Here is a 14,362-nt window from a genome sequence, read left to right as displayed (position 1 = left end):
ATGGGTTTGAACCTTGTCTCTATCATTTTTTTAGTTTATTTTTATTAAATGCATAATTTTCCATAAAATAATATAAAAATTTCACATAATAACATGAAAATTCGAATCTTGACCTTCTAAATAGTTGAGGTAAAACAATACGTCATATTTCCACTTGTTGATTTGTTAAATTTGTTTGTGCTATTAGAATTTATAGAAGCTCAATTGAAAAATAAATATATTTTTTTGGACAAAAAAATAAAAATATTAAATTAAATTCTTAGCACTTCTTAACCTCCAATTCACTTTGGCATATGACCCCTGAAATCTCAGGACCGGCCCTGGGGCTGCTGCTCTCCAGGTATATTAATTTCTCCTTCTTCACCCGCACACACAGAGACTGTACATTTGGTGTTTTTATCTTTATATACATATTTATATATATTCTTAGTTATGCATTGGATGTGGTATTAAAGATGGAAAACTTTTGTGAGTTTTCAGGGGCACATGATGTGGGTGCAGAGACAGGAATCCTTCAAGCAAAAGTTTGGCACTCTCAGCGAAACCGAAACCGAAATCGAAATCGAAACTGAAACCACTGATGCCGAAAAGAAAGGAAAACAGGACAGATTTGTTTGAAAGAACATCAAATTTCATTAAATTTTGTATTAATTAGTTTTAGTATATGAATTCAATTGTGTAGCTTGGGAACTTTCGCTTTAGTAATCTGACTGAAATGTGAATCTTTCTGTGGACGTATGCGTTGTGATATGTAGATAAATAAAGTGATCTGCTGTGGACGTATGCGTTGTAACTTTTCCTGCATTTTAACTGGAAGGTTATCTGCTGCTTGTTCAACCGTGAGGAATCAGGACATCCTTGACATAGCCATTTTCCTGTTTTTAAGTTTCCGAACGCTGATCATATATTCTAGAAATCCAATGGGTTCTGAGAGTTTTAGGCCTCGTTTGGCAAGTTCTTTTAAATGAATGAAAGCACTTTTAGGGTTGGTACTTTTAATAGAAAGCACGTCAAGTGCTTTTTCAAAATTAACTTGCATTCTTACTAAGATTTGGTTCTAAAAACATTTTATCTAAAAACGCTTTCAGTTATTTAAAAACACTCGTCAAAGTTTTTTTGGCCCTGGAGTCTTAGGAATTTCTCTTCCACGGGCCGGGTAAGGCGGCTGGATGGTGGAACCGTTGGTGTTGTGGGGTCAGGAGTAAGATAAGACCGGTCGTAAATCACTGCATGGAAGTTTGAACGTACAAAATCTGTTATCTTAGCAGCAGATCATCGAGGATCCCACACTAGTTTCAAGTTTTTGTTGGTCATCGTTTTTAAGGTAATTTGACCCAAGCATATTATGATTGTGTTGGCCAACTCTTAACGTTAGCACTTGTTTGATGTGACAACATAAGTGCGTAATACATAACATTAATTTTCTTTCTTAGATTCAATTTCGGACAAAGAATGATTTCGCACTTCAATTTTCTTTGTATGTGCATTCTCATGATTTTTCTTTCATTTATTATTTAAGACTAAAAATAAATACATGCGTTCAGAGGATAAAATAAATATACAGAAATCACCTTCATTTTCAGACAAGCAATTCAAATCCAACTCGATCAATTCTAACAATGGGGATGGGCAAATGGGGGAAGTCAACTTAGAGAGCATGAGATTTTGACAATAAAGCTAAAAACCGTCCAAGAACGTGTAATATTATGGGTTCTTTTTCTTCTTATTTTTTTTTGGTAAACAATATGCGTTCTTCTTATTCATTGCATTCTTGTTATTCTAAGTCAGAGTCAAACCAAAACACAAGTATTAGAGTTGCACCAATTTCTCAGCTACCCAATAGCATTATTCGCACTCAATGGAGTTTGAACTGGTTGCTTGTTCATTAATTCTTAAAGGAGAAAGAATCTGTTGTACACACACAATAGTATTTCTCATCACGCAATTTATTCTCAAGTAATTTATTATCGAAAATTTCTACCGCGAATCTCATATCATGCTTCTTTTTTCTCCGAATTGACTACTAGTGTTGGTTAATCAAAATTCTCGCCATCAAGAGAGGGAGCCCTTAGTTTAGGCCAGCCATGTCATTCATGCAATTCCTCCGTCCAAGCTCTTATTAGGCCTATACAATCAGTAATATATATTTTTTTTTTATCATTATTAAGAAGTGAGAGAGGGTTCCAAATTACTATAATAATTTAGGAGAGAGGAGTTTCGAATTCAGAACGCATTGATAGAAACCCGACATCGCATTTAATAGAATAATGAACCACATACATATACAATCAGTCACATTTAAAAATCTCTTTTAAATATAAGTTAAAGTCGGTAATAAATAAATGCTAAATTTATAGCCGGACTAGAGATGTATTTTTCTTAGCCTTTTTTTTAAAATTTTTTTGGAAACTTGTATTTTTCTTAGCCTTTTGGCTAACAACTAGAGCATAGATTAGTATTATCCAAAACCGTGTACATGTTTACGGTAAAGTAGTGACTTTCTGATAATAAATATACAAAGTCGTGTGGAAAGCACACAGCAAATTAGTCTTTCTGCTTTCTATACCACACGTTGTCTATATTATATTAACTTAACCATTGGACTGGCCCCTAATTAGTGGATAATTTGACCTAATTAATGTTTATGTTTGTACAACAAGGTATATAATTAGGCAACCATGTAAACCTAACCGTTTATATAAACGTTGACATTTGGCAAAGACGGTAGCAATGACATTAATATTACTGCATGCTGATTGGGACAGTGACGATAAAAACTTCATATTTTGATCAAGTTTTTAAATTTAGTTTTAATCATTTATGCTCAAGGATATAGCTATAGACATGGGTTACATTAGTTGATAAAGTAGTATCGACCCTCTTACATTCAGAGATGAAGCCAGAAAGATCCGTATAGATCGGGGTATCCTTAAATAAAAGAGTCACAAATTAAAAGATAAATAATTTACTAAACAAAATACTTATCCATAAGATTTTTCATACAACATATTATACTATCCCTCTACGCGATTTCATGTTTTGAAAGCGTTGCATGACACTTCATTACCAATATCATCAAATACTTGTCTAGAAAAAAAAAATCATGTTATCATTTATTCATTGGTCTCCCATCCAATTTTTCAATAAATTCTTTAGAAATTTCATGGCTGGAATTGCTCTTCCAAAGTTGGCATTAACAACCGGAAAAGTTAATGCTAATATCACACACATGTACATTTTTCTCCTGCCAAAAAAATTGAGTAAGGGCATCTGCCCCCTCTAGGCTCAAAGTGGCTCCGTCATTGCTTACATTCAAGTTTGAATCTCCATTCTCATGTATTATAACAATTTAAGACACGACATTAAGGGCACTTTTCTCGCTTTCTTTTATGCCTTCTTTGCTAGTAAAGAAAATAAATTAAGAAAAAATGTGATATCATCACCGAGAGCTGGAATTCTTAGAGCCAGGATAAATTATAAAATACAAGTGAAATTTTGTCTTTATTGTTGCAACTTCCCGATGAAATAAAAGCCATGTTTCTCATGAGCTCACTCCCTATTAGTCCAACCTCTATAAATTATAATTCCAACTTTTGAGCATGACAAAGAGACATGCAATATATGTTACAATATTAGGCGTCAGTCTAGTATTTCGGTATCTTAAGTCAGTACTAACCCAGTTCAATTTCCACACTACTAAGAGCTACGACCTTGTCTCGTAAATATATGAATATGGCTTTTGAGATCTTTTTATACCTTAATTTATTAAGTAATTTCTTATATATCCCTCTCTTCCTCTCCATTATTCAAACTAGTTGCATACAAAATAATTAATGAACATGCAGACTTTGAAGTGCACTCCGTTCAAATTAAAATGGAAATTTCGGATGGAAAACGATGTAGAAACTAATAATGCAATGGAATTGAGGATTCACTATTAGGGGAGGTCACCATGGCGACTACAAGGCTATAAATTCAATTACCAATTACTTCTAGACTTGGCCTACCATGGGTTGAAGAACATGTGATATATGTTTTGAGGATTATACTGGAAAGAAACTCAATCAAACTTCTATCATGTCATATAACCAACTAATTCCTAAAAAATATAAACTTGTATCAAATTAGGACTAGTAACAGAACTTGTAGCTTCATGCCCTGACTTGAATTGAGCTACTATTGACTTAGCTGCATACTGACTTATTTTGGATGAAAAACCTAACAGACTTAAGGGTATATGATAAATTAATGATTTTAGAAAGTTGATATGATAAATCGCTTAAACTTTTAGTGCATATGACAAATTGGTAAAAGTGTTTAAATTTATATGACATTTTAAAAACTTCCCCCAACTTTTATTGAAAAGTTTCACTTCTTATTGTATTGAGGTCTTTTTGATAAAATCTAAATTCTCGAACTGTACAGTTGATTAAGTTATGTCAGTATTGGTGTGCCTAGCTAGTAGTGAGTTGCTAACAAATCTTTTCACTACATTTTCCGCATGTCATCACTTACTCGATTAACATGTGCTTCGCATATTGTTTTTGGTCAGATTATTATTAGAATTCTTGTGTAAATAAAGTTATATATGGCCACATGTAGCGCGCGCACAGAGTATTTTTTTAGGGGTGTGTTATCCACACATCTCATTTTATTTCTCACACATCCCTTGATAATTTATGTCCATTGATCTTTTTCAATTCATCTGATCCGACGGTCAAAAATTAAAAAGGTGTGTGAGAAGTAAAATAAGATGTGTAGATATCACATCCTTTTTTTATATGTTTGTAAATCTATACGGACAATTACTCTTGTTAGGTAATATTAAGATATTTAATTATTTAGCGAATCTAACACTCTATTAAGTTGATTACATTTGCTTGAACGTGTGATTCAAATGTTTGACACGGTTGGCAATTGCTGCCCAAATTAGATAAAGTTCACGCCAACTAAGGAACTTCAGCCTGATCCAATCTTACTGTCCAGGTCTTAGTAATGTTTCAGTAGGAGTCTTGCAAAAACGTTTGACACGATTTCTTTTGTTTGGAAAAGTTGAACCAAAATTGTTTCCAATTGTACCAACTATTGAGCTACCAACGTCATCACCATCCTAGAAAATAATTTTTTACCTGAGCGGGAAAACTTGTTAAAACATAACACCAATATTAGGTAAATGTTAAGGGGTCATTCAATGACCATTTTATTTTTGTGTTTCGTTCTGATTCGAGTAGTACATGAGTTGGGTTTAGAACATCGGGAGATAGTTCTATTCCTATATTTACTCTTATTGAAGGGAGAACTGTGAGGAGCCAACCCTAGTAGGAGAGGATTGAGCTGGGCCAACCTATAGTGTAGATATAGGAGAAATACATGAGGGATATAGAAGAATAGAGGAAGGATGGTAGTAGAGATGTAGAAGTGTATAGAGAAACGCATACAAAATGAAAACCAAAAACAAAAATCTATTGTAAATCGTTTTCACTTTCAAGATTATGTTTTTATCCTTCACATTCTTTTTTCGTTCTTCCTATACCCTTTTTTGTTATCCCTTCACTCATATACTTTTTTCATATTTCAAACACAAAAAATAGACTTAAAATTAAAAACAAAATAATTATAAAATGAGTCCGAAAATTAATTGTCACATAATTGATTTCTAAGTATTCATATTTGTAAGACCCACAAAACAGGAACAACCAAAATCAACCTTCACCTACCCTTGGAGTCCATACTTTATGTGACCATATATTGGGACTATATAATAAAAAAATGATGACAGTGATGGGAGATCGAAAATGAGGTTAGTGATGATGGACGAGACACACAATTTAATTTTTAGGCAAAGTCAAGGGCAATTAAGTATCGTTCATACTATCTTATTAGCCAAGTAGGTTCAGCTTAATTATCAAAGAATCTATAGACTATTGTGCCCATGGTATTTATTTACCAAGGGAAGGGGAGTCATCACATTAATAAGTGCTACTCGTTTTTCTTTTTTCTTTTTTGGTGGGGAGGGAGGGTGGTGGTGGGATGGGATTCATCAACTACTCGTTTTAACCTTCTTGATTTTGTTACTGCTTCTTTATTTGGGAACTTTCATGCATCCATACATTGTAATAACACTATTTTATAGACAAATTCATGATGCATGCATTAGATTCCTATTCACTATTCACATTAGATTTGTAACTTAAATAATTAAGAGTTTTTACTCATATATCTAAAATCCTATATACATGTTCAACAAAACGCACCTAGTACAATTTCTAAATTCCAGAAGCTCTTTGGAAGTGATCCTAAAAAAGACTTGCACGAAAGCAACCCTATGATAAGATTTTCATTAATATACGTCTTGAAACGGCATCATGGTTTTGACTTTTTTGAAACTTAATCCTCCCACTTAAGAAGCGACTTGGGTTCAGAATTTATTTTCTTGTTGTTGAAGTGGTAAAGCTACTACTAGTTAAAATGGGGAGGTGGATTCAATGCAAATGTAAGAGTAAATGCTCTTAATCACTTAAATTATGAGTACTGATTATTTGGGATGTAGATAGAAAAAGTGGCTGCTGCTTTAGACATGAGAAAGTTTTTACAATAATCATATATGATTGTATTTTGCAACTATATATAGTGGATAATGCTAGGGAGATCAAATTTTTTAAACCAAATTGCAAACCAAATGATGTGTCACCAATAAGAAATATGCACATTAATCAACACTTAATTAATAATTCAATCATCTACAACCACATTATTTGATTTTAAAAAATTTGATCTCCCTAATATTACATATATATATATATATATATATATATATATATATATATAGAGTGATTATTTGAAGAAAGATTCTCAACCAATATTAAATACAAGATGTTGACTCACTTTGAATCAGCAGCTTTTCAAATCAGTTGACATGTTTATGTACAATATTGAACTAATTAACAAATTTTATTTGATTAACTACGTTGATTAGTTTCATTGCCATCAGAAATTACTTATTGATCAATATGTTCAAGAGATCAGACCAAGTAATTCTGGTAATCGATCTAATTATGTGAGGAAATTAATTACATGCTTTGATCAACTAATCATGACCGTCCTACTCAATACTTTTCTTCTTTTGTCTTGTTTATCCACAAACTCATAAATTTCGTAAATAGGGATCATGTACTAGTTGAATATCAGAGTGCGTGACGAACACGCTTATAAAATAAGAAGAATACTATTAAATAAATAAGAATGCCGAACCGGCTACAAACCCCCAAGAGGCTACATCGTGACTCACTTATTTCTCAAACTAAATGACAATCAATATTTATAGAGAACTAAACCTAAGAAACCCTAAATCGGATGAGCTAGACCCAATTCCTAAACTAACAAGGAAAATGCAAATACTAAAATAAACATAAATACTAATATTTTCCAACAACACCCCCTCCCCCTGGGGATCAAATTCATGGCGGTACACGACATGAGTTTGCCAACAGACGATGTGGATGCAAGCTTGTTATGCTAATTTCTTATGCCAATTTCAATAGGAAATTCCATCGGTGCAAGTGCAAGATTCCAATGTCAGTGCCAGTGTAAAATTTCCATGCCAATAGCAAGCTTTTGAACAAACCTGAACAAACAAGAAAAAAATCCAAATTTCACAACGTCACTCGAGTAGTCACCAGTCCAAACACTCAAGCAATCGTCACGGAGGACAACAACAGACTCCGAATCATTCAAATAAACCAACAGCCTCTGTGTGTGCCTTAGAGACTTCAAAAAAGCCAATCTTTTCTCCTTGCTCGTGTGGGCCTCAAAACCTAACCAATTTTTTTTTTTCAAAAACTTTTTCCTTTTCCTTTATTTTTTTTTTTTTTTTCCTCTCTTCCTTCTTTACTCCTGCTTTCTTCAATTCATGCAGCAACCAAGTCAACCAAGTTGAGCAAAATAAAGGCATTGCAGCAGATGGTTCGTGCAGATGGTGGTGGTGGCGACAAGAACGGATTCGACTATGGATGCTTTGCACGACAAACAAGCAAACAGATTTTTACCACCATGAACAACGACAATTTTCTAGACGAATCTAAAACGGAAACACAAACAGCGGAAGATGACGGAAAGAAAACTGATACAAACAAATTGACACCCATCAACTGATACCAAGTTGAATATCAAAGTGCAAGACGAACAAGCCTACAAAATAAGAAGAATACTATTAAATAAATAAGAATGCCGAAACGGCTACAAACCCTCAAGAGGCTACATCGTGACTCACTTATTTCTCAAACCAAATGACAAGCAATATTTATAGAGAACTAAACCTAAGAAACCCTAAACTAACATGGAAAACCCAATTACTAAAATAAACATAAATACTAATATTTTCCAACATGCAGTACTTAGTGTATTTTGATCCCTTGTTTCTCCGTTATTTTATTTTGTCAAACGATAGATTTTGTTAGATTAGAAGTTAGATTAGCCACTAACGAGATTCGAACCCATGCCATCATGCAAGGATCTCCTTTATTTTATTGAATAAAAACCAAAATAAACAATGGTGCGCATGGAGAGAAAATAAAAGTGTTTGGAGATCATTTCCCAAATAATAAACAAAACCAATAACAAAACAAAGGCATCCATATTGTGTATAAATTCTACAATGAACAAACACTGATGGATCGACCTATCGGTGGAACCAAAAAGAGAAGAACCGCGGTAAACCTCATCAGCAAACCCTACGTGATTAATTACAATCATACAAATGAATTAAAGCACCGATCATCTCTCTATATATATATATATATATATATATATATATATATAATTAGAAAAACCCAACAAGTGGAGCTGCTTTCCCTAGCTGAAGAATCTCCAAGTCATTCTCTAATGGCGTCAAGTTCAGATCCAAACACATAGCTCTCCTACCGCTATTCGTCTTCTTCAAAACTTGAAATACTTGCGCAGGCTGAGGATTCAGACTCATCGAACTCGAATATCGATCATGAATATTGCTAGTAGTATTACTACTGCTCAAGGCTGCCCTGTGCCTCCTCATGTGACCACCCAACGCCTGCCCTATAGCAAACTCTAGGCCACATATGTTGCACTCGTGTGTCTTGGGCTTTGGTGATGACCCCTGTGACAGGCTCTGGTCAGAACTATTGCTGTTTCCATCTCCTGATGGTCCGGTTAACCTGGGCTTCTTGTGGCTGGCTCGATGACCTCCGAGCGCTTGGAACGAAGGGAACTGGCGGTTACAGGTCTTGCACTCGAAAACCCGGCTAGGGGAGACGGAGAAGGAGTCATATTGATTATCGTTGTTGTTGATGCCACGGGACAGTAGCATCAAACAGTTGGCCACGGTTAGGCCGTGATCAAGCTCTCTCACATCTGCGATGCTTCTCTTCATGTTCATACACAAGAGATTGTATAAAATGAGGATGTTTGAACAAAAGGGTATGACTTTTTGGAACTTTGGTGATGATTGAACAGTTCAAAATGAACACATTAAAGGAATGGACCTTTTGGGGTTTAGGGGGTTTGGTATTTATAGGGAATATTGTTGGGTTTGCTACTTTTTCTTTGTAAGGTGATCAGTGAGATGGATTTTGACTTTGATAGATGTGGTTGCACAATTCAGAATAATGACAATAAAGTCGTTGTTTCTTGCTGGATAAGAAATTCATTTTCTTAAACAGGAGAGTAGTGTAATGGGGAATATATATATATATATATATATAGGAAATAAAAAATTAGGTTTTAAAATTTCTTGATTGGTTAGAGTGAATTGCAGGATATAAATTATAGGGAATAGAACCACGTAGTAATTGACTATGTAAGCATGACGTGACTACATATAGCAAGAAGTACTGCAGAACTAGTCTGCAGTGTGTCTTTCCTAGAATCTTCAACTTGAAGAAGATTTGCACATTTTTCTTGCTCTCTCTATGAAAGAGGAAGCATCCACGATGAGTCTGAGTCAGCACAGAAATCCAGAACAATGAAAAAGATAAGTACTGAGAAATTAATGCCAATTTTAGATTTAAAAAGACTAGAAGTTCAACCATAAAATACATAATTATGACTAATATCTGGGCTCTGCAATTAATTGGTAACTTTGCATTTTGATATATCTTTTCTAGTGGAAATGTTTCACACGTAGATGCATGATCATGTCTCGATGAATACCGAATAAATATTGTCCATGTGAATCCAAATATAATGCCTAAATCGCAAGAGCCTTTCATGCTCCATATGCATGTATCTTGCTTATACTTTTCTAGAGTTCTGGCATACTATAAATTAAGGACATGTATGATTAATTTTTTTTTAATATCTTAAAACGCAAAAGGAAAAAAATCAGTTGGTAGAGAAGTTTCATCCTCGTACCGGAGATGTTGAGTTCAATTTCACCATCTCTTACTATCGCCTAATATTAAAAAAAAAAAAATGTAAATAAGAACTCTTAAAATGCCTCTAAAGTAAACTAGTAAAATTAATACAATTAAGGAATATTGTAAGAAAAAATGACATATTTAACCCACCAATTAATACAATTAATTTTATTCTTTATAATCGAAATATGTGTGGTAAAAAGCTACTTTAGACATGATTAGTTTTAATTAGGTCTGGTTTAGTACTAAGGTGATTCTGAAAAAAGCTGGTATCAAAAAAAGCTGGGAGCTGTTTTTGTGTTTGGTAAACATTCAGCTTTAGCTTTTTTTTTCACAGTTTTGGATGAAAAAAAGCCAAAAATAAGAAGCTGCAAACCCCAGCTTTGAAAAACCGGCTTTTTTTCACATATGTTTTACATAAAAGTTTACCAAACACTATAATACTGCTTTTTTTTTTTTTTTTTTTTCTTTTCAAAAGCACTTTTACAAAAAAATTTACTAAACACTCTGCTGCTTTATTTCACAGCTGCTTATTCTCACAGCACAGCAGAAGCAGCTTTTTTTCAAAGCACAGTAATACCAAACCAACTCTTAATATGCGTGAGGTGCACCACCAACTATTTAATTAGTTATTTCAGATAACATGTTTATTGTCACTTTAGAGCAGTTAATCTTATTCATTATAGTTAACTATGTGTGATAAGAAAGTCACTTTACATGCGGCTAGGACCTAATTAATATGCATAGTTTGCACTCAATTATGCATATTTGAAGCTTATCTCAAAACTCTCTACCAAATGTTGAGGTGTCTTGTATGAAATTGAATACTCTAGCCTAATTAGGTTGTTAACTAGTCATCATCCCTATACTTAGTGTTGAGGTTGGCGAATCGTGTAAAGTCTTCTCTTCTCTTTTTTACGTGTCCCACAATCAGGGGAAAATACATGCAAACTGCCAATGTCATTTGCTTACGTGGGCTGCTTGCATACGCACAAATGGATAACGTCGCTTTATATACTGAATTACGGGTAAATTGTGTATGAACTGAAAGCCAAATCCAATAGTCTGACTGGCTGACTATATACATGCAGAGGTGTTAAAGTTGATCAATTATCTCTTAACAATATGAGAGTATAAAAAGTCTTCTCTGATGACCAAAACCCTAGCTACAATGGAGTAGTTGTGTTTGGGAGGTGGGGTGGGTTTGTTAGACTCTTTCTGTGAAACTTAAGAACGATGACCTTTCAAGCTTTCAACCAAATAAAGTCCAATAAATTGTGCTCAATTTGCAGACAATTTTCCTGTTAGGCAAATCCCGCGCTGCATGGCTTATACATTATGTGACTCTGCGTAAAAAGGTGTTTTATTTATTTATATTTCTAGTGGACTTTTTTTTTTATTGCGGTTTTAATTACCAAAAGACCACTAAACGGAAAATAAACGCCACCGGCGGCCAGTCAAATGCGAAATATAATTTTTTTTACTTTCTCAGACTTCCACCATATTACACTTGTTTCTTATTTCATTATCTCTTTTATTTTTAGATTAACGCGTTTTATAAGAATCTCTTTTCTTTTCATACCAAAGTCTATCCCAATCGATCTGGTGATAAATAGTAGTCAATTAGACACAATGATTTTTCCGAAGTAATACTCTGACAATGACTGATTTGGAATCTTTATATAATATCATGCATATGTATTAAGGTTTTTTCATTGACTGTGCATATATAATCATATATATATATAAGTTGGAGAGCCGTAGACTCCTTTATGTTAAGCCACATGCCTCGATTATTACTATGGGCATGTTTACTAATCCGTAATCAGATTGAGAAGAATTGAATTGAGAAAAAATTGGATTGAGGAAGGATTGAAATGAGGTGGAATCAGAATCAGATTCATATTGAAGTTGTTTACTAAAACTGTCTAGAATTGGATTGAGGATGATGTTGAGTCCATATAAGTTGTTTATTAATTCACTTCAATTGTAATTAATTGATTACTAAGTTGCCCTTACATAAATAAATTATTTTCATACTAATTAATTAAATTAAATTTCTTAATTAAATTTGTAGAATAAAATTTATCTATATAACAATATATATATATATATATATATATAGGTTTTATTTATTTATTTATTTATTAAAAGATGGTTATTTCCATCCATCCCTCACATCTCCATCTTTCCCATGCCTCCCTTTCATCCTGAAGGTCTAGTTGCATTACCCTCCACCCACTCTTGCCTTTGCTTGCCCTGTCTTTATCTTCCACCACCTTACGCCTCCATAGCCACCGCCCCATAGTTAGGCAATTCATGGTCTAGCGTGGATTGGTCTCGTCCCCATCTCGATCCTGGTCCACTACGTTGGTTAAGAGTGCAACGGTCGAATTCAGGTAAGAGTCCAGCGATTCGGTGAAACGTATGGAGATTAGGCTAGGTATGTGATGCGGCAGAGATGGAGAATGAGCATGGCTGGATGAGTGTCAAATGAAGGCAATGTTGGGATAATTAGAAACAAGAGAGGGCATAATTGGTAGAAGAAATCCATTCTGGATTCCTTAGGTGTCCAGGACTTGAAATACCTCCTTCAAGTAGGGAGCCCAATTCCTCCAAAATAAAGAGTGAGATTCCCAAATTGGTGTGGACCCCACATACAATTTAATTTCCTAAAGTTAAGTAAATGAAGGAGTACTCCGTAGTCGGAATACAATTCCTTAAATTGATTCTGATTACGACACGTAAACACGCCTTATATTCATTAGAGCAATTTCTTAACATATCTAGTTGATCAGTAGCCAAAGATATATATACACTAGAAAATGCTATTGTTATCACATTTTTCATAGGCTTGTTATGTTAACTCCCCATATATTGTTGAATACACTCCGGAAACTTAATACATCCCACATTTACTTTTTCATTTAAAATTTAGGAAAACTAACCAAAAAAGTCCTTAAAAACTTTAGTTTTAATCAAAAGGACAAATTAGTGTTGTAAGTGAATAGTACTAGGAGTGACTTTTTATAATAAAAATGTCCTTAATGTTAAAAGTGAATAGTACCATGAGTGTTTCGTTAAGACTTAATGTTAAAAGTGAATAGTACCATGAGTGTTTCGTTAAGACTTCCAAATATAATACACCTCACGTGTTTTCCTATAATACCCTCACACCCCACACTCTCAACATACACCTTACATTTTCTACATACACCCCACATTTTCTACATACATCCCGCACTCTTCACAATGGTTTCTTTCTTCATTTTTTGTCTGTGCTATGTACCATTTGTTACAAAATCATTCATGTCATATAATGATCGATTTGCTCAACTTTTTTCCTTAAATTATTGTTTAGTAACAAGGATTTGCTCAATGTTTTTCTAACTAGTGAACATTGATCAGCAAGGGGGTGTATCCTAAAAATGACAATTAATTTTAACCTTCATCCACCTATGATGGTACATTTTGAACGAGGTCTGGGCCACAAGTTTAGGCAACCCCACATAACTGGAATTAACTTCTTAATGTTTGAGGATACAAGGTTACTAAAAGTAGTGGACTTGGATATATATATATATCCTATAGCTGTGCCTTCCTGCCCATGATAGATCAGAGGGAAGCTTCGTGTTTATAACAACAAACTCCGAGATAACTCAGGCTATTTTAGAGGGAGAAAAGTGAATTCCAAGTTAGGGTTGTCAAGCAAATTCTTTGGGTGAATGGGATGAGGTATGAACTACAGGAGATATCTAGCATTAGTAATTTAGTTGAAGGTGATTTGCACAAAGAATGTGTAATTTGCTTGTCTGAACCACGAGACACAACTGAAAGCGCATGTAAAGGTCAACAATGCTTTGAAGAATGAGTGAATGTTTTCTGCCATTAGCATTTTGTAAGTTAATGGCATCCCACCCGCTGGGCCCTGAGGAATGAGTGGATCTGTTCTACAATGAGGGTTGAGATTGGTT

The 14,362-nt window shown here is 34.1% G+C and overlaps 1 protein-coding gene across 1 annotated transcript; it reads right to left on the bottom strand.

Annotated features, from left to right (window-relative positions):
- Window positions 1-8,467: 8,467 nt before the first annotated feature.
- LOC137735614 (zinc finger protein ZAT12-like) lies at window positions 8,468-9,523 on the bottom strand. Its single transcript, XM_068475060.1, has one exon. The coding sequence runs from the start codon at window positions 9,407-9,409 to the stop codon at window positions 8,819-8,821; it is 591 nt and encodes a 196-aa protein (XP_068331161.1). The 5' UTR covers window positions 9,410-9,523; the 3' UTR covers window positions 8,468-8,818.
- Between the last annotated feature and the right edge of the window lie 4,839 nt (window positions 9,524-14,362).

Source organism: Pyrus communis, chromosome 5 (assembly GCF_963583255.1).
Source record: "Pyrus communis chromosome 5, drPyrComm1.1, whole genome shotgun sequence".
In the NCBI taxonomy this organism is placed as follows: Eukaryota; Viridiplantae; Streptophyta; class Magnoliopsida; order Rosales; family Rosaceae; genus Pyrus; species Pyrus communis.
This window is presented reverse-complemented; position numbering and strand designations above follow the sequence as displayed.

Bases quoted from the DNA above. Each gene is read 5' to 3' on its own strand.
- LOC137735614 (XM_068475060.1), bottom strand. From the start codon at position 9,409: ATGAACATGAAGAGAAGCATCGCAGATGTGAGAGAGCTTGATCACGGC.